Here is a 7,921-nt window from a genome sequence, read left to right on the forward strand (position 1 = left end):
ATATCCATCCACTACGAGTAGCTTTAATATTCACATTTGGTTTGATTATATAAAAATTTTATAGTGATTTAAAATAATTAGAAATTTCCAAGGTGACAAACTTGAAAATTTTGAAAGACGAATGAACAAAATTAATTAAAATGCAAAAAGTGCTATCAATAATCATTTAGAAATATGCTACCCAATTTTAGAAAGAAAAACAAAACTAGATAGATATTTTAATTTCTAACCTCACTTAGTTAAGAGGTGCACCTAATCTCTATCGCATTATATGATACGTTGAGCGTAGTTCACACGTCTATATTTAAATATTTTTTTATATATAACAATGCTATATATGATCTAGAAAGAAGAACATGAATTCACGTGAACCCAATAAAAAACATGAATTCACGTGAACTCAATAATCTCCACCTAAATACGCCCCTATAAATAACGTTTAATCTTTTTATATTATCCTTGTATTTAGAGATAGTCGAAACGAAACAATTGATTTTATTACTGTCTATTGTTCTCGTATTCTTTCTTTTAAGAAGCTACGTCAATATATATGCATATTTGTTTGTTTAAATTTTACTCTCGATAATCTTTTACGGGAAACTTTTTCTAAAAATTACACAAATACACAACTTATATTTTCAATATTACAAAAAATTCCAACTCCCTAAACATATTACAAAAATTCCAACATATACATAGAATGCTATGTATATGTCGGCTATGTTATGTATATTAATAGAGAGAGAGAGTAAAGTAATTTAAAAAGTGGGAGAGAGTGTAATTACTTCCAAGTATTTATGTTATTTATACAAATTTTTTCTTAGTTTTAAAATCCAAGTCTTTAAGCTTCAAATATTGAAATTAGTGTGTATGTAGGCTACAATCTGGTGGAATTGTCTAATGATTCGAATTTCTCAATCAAAAAAAGACAGTGACCTTTTGGTCACATGACAACAATTTTATCAGTTACTCTAAGACTCCCCTTCAATGATTCGAATTTCTCAATACGACCCTAATATATCTCAATCCAAAATACAATTGAGAACTGAAATAACAAGGTAATACTGAACATATATTGTAGAAAAACAAATAATTAAAAAAAAAAGGAAAAGAGAGGTTTTGTTGATATACATGCATTCATTGATACAAATATAGTTATACTATGGCTGTCCAGTTAATGAAGAATATATTTTTGGTACATGCAATTAGTCAGTGTATTTATATCGTAATTAGTCACTGTAACAAAAAATATTTTTGATACAATAGCTATAAATTATAATTTTAAAAGTTAGGTTAGTAGCGCCCCAATTTTGTAAAAACATAAGTTATTTTATGTAAGAATTTCAATTTTAAATTTTAAATCTGGCTCTGATCAACTATTAGCTTATATAACTTAAAATTCAATCATTAATAGCAACATATTGAGATGTCAAATTTGACTGATTCAACTTGAACAATCCCTATCAAAAAATTACACAAATACACAACTTATATTTTCAATATTACAAAAAATCCCAATTTCCTAAATATATTACAAAAATTTCACATATACATAGAATGCTATGTATATGTCGGCTATGTTATGTATATTAATAGGGAGAGAGAATAAAGTAATTAAAAAAGTGAAAGAGTATGTAATTACTTTTAAAAGATTGGTATTATGTTATTTATACTTAATTTTTTGGGGCAAAATTATGGGGCTTATAATCGAATTTCATTTCTCATAAAACCTACTCTCACTGTTCTGTTTCGAAATAAATGTCATTTTAGCTTAAACATATTTCTTAAAATTTATTTATTCTTAAAAAATAAAAAGCGTTTATAGTAACTTGTCCTTAATAAATATCTAGAAAAAAGATGTAACTATTTAATAATTTCTTAGTTATGTAAAATTTTATTTATTTAAAAAAGGATAAAATTGAAAAACATCATTTCTACTTGATTATCTAAAACATCACGTATGTAAGAATAAAATGAAAAGAATAAAAGAATCATTTTTTAAGGATGGAAGGAGTACAATGGGAAGGTCCTGCAGAATAATAGCTCGACGCCAGAATGATAAAAAACTTAACACCTCTCATTCTTATTTAATATTAAAAAAAAAATGAAAAGAAAAATCAAATATAGAAGTTTGCAAAGTATTTTATAGCCTTTGATTGCTGACCGCTGTTATGGATTTGGTGGTTGCTTGTAAGTTAAGAAGAAAATCACATTTTCTATTAATTGTTTATCAGTGAGATTTATTTAACTCTACAAGTAAATGAAATTTCTTAACTAATTTGACTTTGTATATTTGAGGTTTTCTTGATTTATTATTAAAAAAGAGACTTTAATCCAAAAAATTTCTTAGCCCCCACCACAAGTTAATTATGACTCACTACAACTCAGAATTCCCCGTCTTCTACTACCTATTTAATTAGTAGTATAGTGTTGTAACTACTTTATTAAGTAGTTTTTTATTATATATATACATCATTATTTATTAGGTTTTGATTATCACACAATTTATTACTCTCTCCGTTTCAAATTATGTATGGCCATTTATTTTTTGATCCGTTCTAAAAGGAACGTCGTCTTTCCTTATTTGATAAGTTTTTAAAGACACAATTACAATTTTACCCTTAGTGGTCCCACTTTATTTTAAATACTATTACTTCTTTTTTATTTGTCTTTTCAATTAAAAGTGGTCCCATTTGATTTTAAATATTATTACTCCTTTCTTTAAGAAGGGTAATTTTGTAACTTTAACAAATTCAATACTTATTTCTTAAATATCGTGTCCGATCAAATGGTGACACATAATTTGAGACGGAGGTTGTATTGTTTTTGGATTAATGTTTATCCATTGTATTTTTGGATTTTTTATTCTTTTTGTCCAACTTTGGATACGTATATACCTCCCGGAACTATTGAAAATGGTACATATATACCCTTCAGTTAGATCGTGCACGCTACGTGTCCTAGTTCGAAAGAAATTAACCCATTTTCTCTTAGCAATTTATCCAATGACCTGGGGGAAAATGTTCTGCAGCCGGAGTTGGAAGCGAGTTCGCCCACGTGTCCTCATCCTTAAGAAATGTTTTATGCCGACATTGGTTTTGGTTCGTCACGAAATAGGTGTGGCTAAACTTGCTTTCAACTCCGGCTATAAAACTTATCGCTGCAGGTCAAGAGATAAATTGTTTTTTGGAATATGGTGGGTTAATTCCTTTCGAATGAGAATACGTGGCACGCAATATCCAATAGTTCGAGATTATATATATATCCAAAGTTAGACGGCAAGGGCATAAATAACCCACGAATATAACGGAGGATATTTACGTACTATTTTCAATATTTCACGAAGATATATAACCCTTTTCCATTTAAAGAACTGTAGTATCGTCAAATCTGAAGTAATAGTACTAATTTAACATAATGGGTCAATAATTAAGTTGTGAAATAGTTAAATATAGATAAATTTGTGAACATCACAAAGAATGAATTAGAAGTACTCTAGCAGTAATTTTAAAAATTAATTAACATCATTTGTTGATTCAACAACGTACTTAGTAAATTCTACAAGTACTAGCGTGGTCTGAAAAGGACAGTGTGTCCACAAATCTTATTCCAGCCACGTAGACATCGAGAAACTGTTTGTGAAAGACCCCAATTCAAGCAAATCAATATAGCTATGAAAAGATAAAACATCAGTAAAAAAGTGACATCTAATTAAAAAAAAAAAAAACAATCCATAAAAGAAGCATACGTTATTTAACCTTCCATAAAAAAAAAAAAGAATGCAAAAGATGATATATATAAAAACAAAGAATTATACAACCTCTGTTTTTTCTTTCTATTTTCTATATATATACACAAATACATGAATATATATAATAAAATAAAATACAATAATAAGTGGCAAAAAACATTAAAAAAAACCTCATAATCACCTCGATAGTTAGAGCACCACGCCCTTAAAATCTATAGGCGATATATTTTTTTTCTTTTTTTAGTGAATAAAAAGCTTGAAAGTCCCAACCACCACTTTCTTAAATGTGTTAGCTAAATTTGTCCCAGAATTTTGTGACACAATTCCATCATTTCCAGCAAGAACTCTATATTTATCTTTTCTTGTAAAATTTGTACATTCAAATCCTAATGTTGCAGCCAAAATCCTTTGGACATAATTTGCAACATCATGTGGACTTTTCCCTGATGAACACGTGGCTTCTGCTGGTAGTTGATTCAAGAATGTTACCTGTTGGGGAAAAAAATGAATCAAGAAAATATATATACTACTACTATATAATAAGATCTTATTATATTAAGGCTTGAAACATGTTAAATAGGGGAAAATGCTTAATATGTAGCCAAACTACAACACACCTGAACTATTTATTAGTGTATTTCAGTAATATTTATAAGTTAATTAAAAAATAAAAAATACTAAAAAAGAATTTAGTGTAAATAAATGTCAATAAAACACACTAATAAATAGTCTAGGGGTCATAGGACTCCCACAAAATTCTAAGGGGGTCATAGGACCCCCGCAAAGTTCAGGTGCATTACAACAAATTTGATCAAAGTTTAGGCATATTTGAGAGCATTTTCCTTGTTAAATAACCTCACTCCTTTAAAAACGTGAATTTTTCAATCGACGTTCCTTCATAAATAGGCTCGTAGTTAAGGGATTTTCAACGAAAAATCTATTAATTACGAACCTATTTTTGGCGAATTCTATCCAAAATTGTGGTTTTAGTATGAATATTTTCCTAATTAAGCGATGGGATCGAAAGCAAATAGTTTTATGAATACAATAAATCTTATGAATTTTTACGCTAAGCAAATGGGAAAAATTGGTTAAGAAAATAAGAAACATTTTTGTTTTTTCTTGTGTAGAATTACGAAATATTTTTGTCTTTATTTTTTACATAATAAAAATGGTAAAGAAAAATCAACTTTTCATTTTAAATGAATTTAAAATTATTTATTGTTTATATTTTAAAAGAAATTCTAACGTTACCTCATACACTGGCCTAGGGTTCATGAAGAAGAAAATTGGATCCATTGCTTTCCATCCCCTAGCTGTTGTTGCATGAAAAAACCCTACCCTGTAATTCATCGCCACGGGTACGATTCGATCGGTTAATTCAGCGAAAAGCGCGCTAAACCTGGACAAAAAGAAACGAAGTGGCTTAGACAAATTTTTTTCTAATCATAACCTCAAACCAATCAATCGAATATTGATTATAGAACACTAACCTCAGTAAAAATGGTTCCCTGCATGTCGTTCCTTCGGGGCACACGACTAAATCACCTTTCTCGAGCTGACGTTTGATTTTCTGCGCGTCCACTTCTCGAATCCTCGTTAATCGAACAGTCGGTATCGGGGATAGAATCTCCGAAAATCGAGAGATCGAGTACGTCACGGCCGGAACCCTACGTTGAAGTACGGTGGATAGGACCACCGGGTCCAATAGGGTTCGGTGTGTGCACACAAAGAACACGCCCGAATTAGTGGTTGATGCTGGTGGTGGTGGTTTGCCCTTGACAGTAACTTTACCACCAAATAATGGAGCCAAATAGGGTACAGTCCATAATGGTAACATTAAACCAATTACAATACGTATTGTTGCTAATATAACACCAAATGGAATCCATAAAATAATTAATAATGCTATTGATGGTGTTGGACGTTTAACAAGACGTCCATCATGGAAAATTACTGGTAAAGGCTTGATAATATGATGTTGATCTTGATTTTTATTGATCATTAATGATGGATGTGATTGTTCCTGTTACACATGACATTTGTAACAAAATTTGTTATGTCAATGTTATCCAAAAAAAAAATTATAAAGAAAAAAATATATCTAGTTTTTTCTTGAACATTCATCCAACGTATACAACATTATTCTTTTTTTAAATTGACATGTTTAATTTGTGATAAAATCTTATGTATCTATCTAGTTCTTTCTAGTATGACTATCTAATAAAATATCATCAAATATCTATTTCATTTTCAGCAATCAAATAATTAGAATGAAAACAAAGAATAAAAGCTAAATTGATGAAATTTTAAGTTATAATATACCAAAATAGTATTTAAAAAGGTTATTCTTGAGCACAATCTATATATTCCTTCTTGTTTAATTATATATCGAGATCATATTAAGAATTCAAATAAACAATAAAAGCTTGGCAAAAGGAATAAAGTTATATATACTAAGTACGTACTAACTATATATAAAAGAATAATTATTCTTGAGTGCAAATATGTCAAAGAACTTTGGTACCTCATATAGCTAGATTTTTTATTTTATATCACGATCAAAATCTCATTAAATGGATGTTCAATTTCCAAAAATAGGCATATAATTGAAATTCAAACAAACTAAAAAGAGTTAAACAGAAAGATTTTAAGTTATACATACTGATGTGATATGATATGATATACTGATGTGATATGATATGATATACCTTGCATAGTGAAAGGAATGAAGAACCATTTTGAGGCCTTCCAAGGCCTAAGCTAGGTTGTGTTTCCCCATCAAATAAAGCACCAACTTTTTCCGAAATCGAGTCGAAATCATCTTTAATAAGTCCAGTAGCGAAGCCAGAATTATTCACAACGAGTTCACTTCCAATAACATCATCAGCTCTCAAATGTTCCTTCACAAATCTCTCCACCATAATTCTTGGAATTTTTGTCACAACAATTCTCTTATCATATGAGCTAAATATGCTCCAAGAATTCATATTAATATCATCAAAATAGAACTTAGGTAAAACAGCTCTTGCCACAGCTTCAATTTCAGAAATTTTTACACCTATAGTAGCCACAAATATCATTAATTTCAACCCTTTATCACTTTGGCCAGTAATTTCAAGAATTTTAATCAATGGCCATAACATAAGTAAAATTGCAAATCTTATAAGACCAGATGCTTCGAATGCCACTAACATAAAATAACTAAAAGGATCTTGATCTTTTAATAAAGTCCCTTCAAGCTCACAAACAATTGATGATGAATCCATTTGAAAATAATTTATTTTTTTTGACAAAAAAAGATTTTTTTTGTTGTTGTAGTGTTAGATAATTGAAATGAAGAATTGGGTTTTAACTTTAAGGAGTATGAGAATTGTAAGATGAAGGTGGATTTGACTTTGCTCTAAGGAAAGAATGGAATTTGTTTATCTGTTTACAACTACCATATGATATATATACATAGATATTTATATTAATTGAGATGTAAGACATTATTGCATGTTTGCTTCTTGAGGTGGATATGTATCTATACATGAAATAATAAATGCTTAAGAATATGTGACTATGTCAACATGCAAAGCTTGGTTACTTAACTCAACCAACTGTTGTCTATTTTTGAAAAATACTATTGAATCAAGTTCATTCATAAGGGTGTTGATTAGCCATTAAGCAGGGGCGGAGCCACCGTTCATTTAGTCGATTTATTCAAAAAATTTCGACGAAAAATTATACTATTATTTTCACATGATTAAATTTATTTTTATTTATATATAATAAATATTGAACCCTTTTTAGCTAGTTTATATGTTTACTTTTAAATTCTCTTAATGAAAATTTTGACTCCGCCATTACTCCTAAGTAAGGCCGGAGATAGCTTGAGTTGTATATTATTTATACATAGTTAAAATTATGTTTTATGTATATATAATAAACGTCAAACTTCTTCGATTAATTCATATATTTATTTTTTTTATATTTTAAACCACTTAGTGAAAATTTTGTGTCGCTGCCCGTAAGCTAACATTAATCCACTTGAATCTTACTTGATTGACTTGTGTACACCATTATGGGTGTAGGGAAATAAATGTATTTTTCAACGTTTCTTGTGGAAAACAAACTACGACTATAATTAGATATATGATTATATAAATAAAATATCTGTTGCATCAC

The 7,921-nt window shown here is 29.0% G+C and overlaps 1 protein-coding gene across 1 annotated transcript; it reads right to left on the reverse strand.

Annotated features, from left to right (window-relative positions):
* Nucleotides 1–3,776: 3,776 nt before the first annotated feature.
* On the reverse strand, nucleotides 3,777–7,199 carry LOC107872293 (glycerol-3-phosphate acyltransferase 5). Its single transcript, XM_016719047.2, has 4 exons — nucleotides 6,463–7,199; nucleotides 5,245–5,777; nucleotides 5,006–5,153; nucleotides 3,777–4,240 (listed from the first exon to the last, which is right to left on the reverse strand). Exons 1-4 carry the CDS (start codon nucleotides 7,018–7,020, stop codon nucleotides 3,992–3,994), a joined length of 1,488 nt encoding a protein of 495 aa, XP_016574533.1. The 5' UTR covers nucleotides 7,021–7,199; the 3' UTR covers nucleotides 3,777–3,991.
* Between the last annotated feature and the right edge of the window lie 722 nt (nucleotides 7,200–7,921).

Source organism: Capsicum annuum, chromosome 5, assembly GCF_002878395.1.
Source record: "Capsicum annuum cultivar UCD-10X-F1 chromosome 5, UCD10Xv1.1, whole genome shotgun sequence".
NCBI lineage: Eukaryota > Viridiplantae > Streptophyta > Magnoliopsida > Solanales > Solanaceae > Capsicum > Capsicum annuum.

Excerpts from the sequence above, each read along its gene's own strand:
- LOC107872293 (XM_016719047.2), bottom strand. The coding sequence starts at position 7,020 with ATGGATTCATCATCAATTGTTTGTGAGCTTGAAGGGACTTTATTAAAA. Across the intron at positions 5,154-5,244 it reads AGGGAACCATTTTTACTGAG|GTTTAGCGCGCTTTTCGCTG; the intron begins GTTAGTGTTCTA and ends CTTTTTGTCCAG. Across the intron at positions 4,241-5,005 it reads ACCCTAGGCCAGTGTATGAG|GTAACATTCTTGAATCAACT; the intron begins GTAACGTTAGAA and ends TTTCCCCAACAG.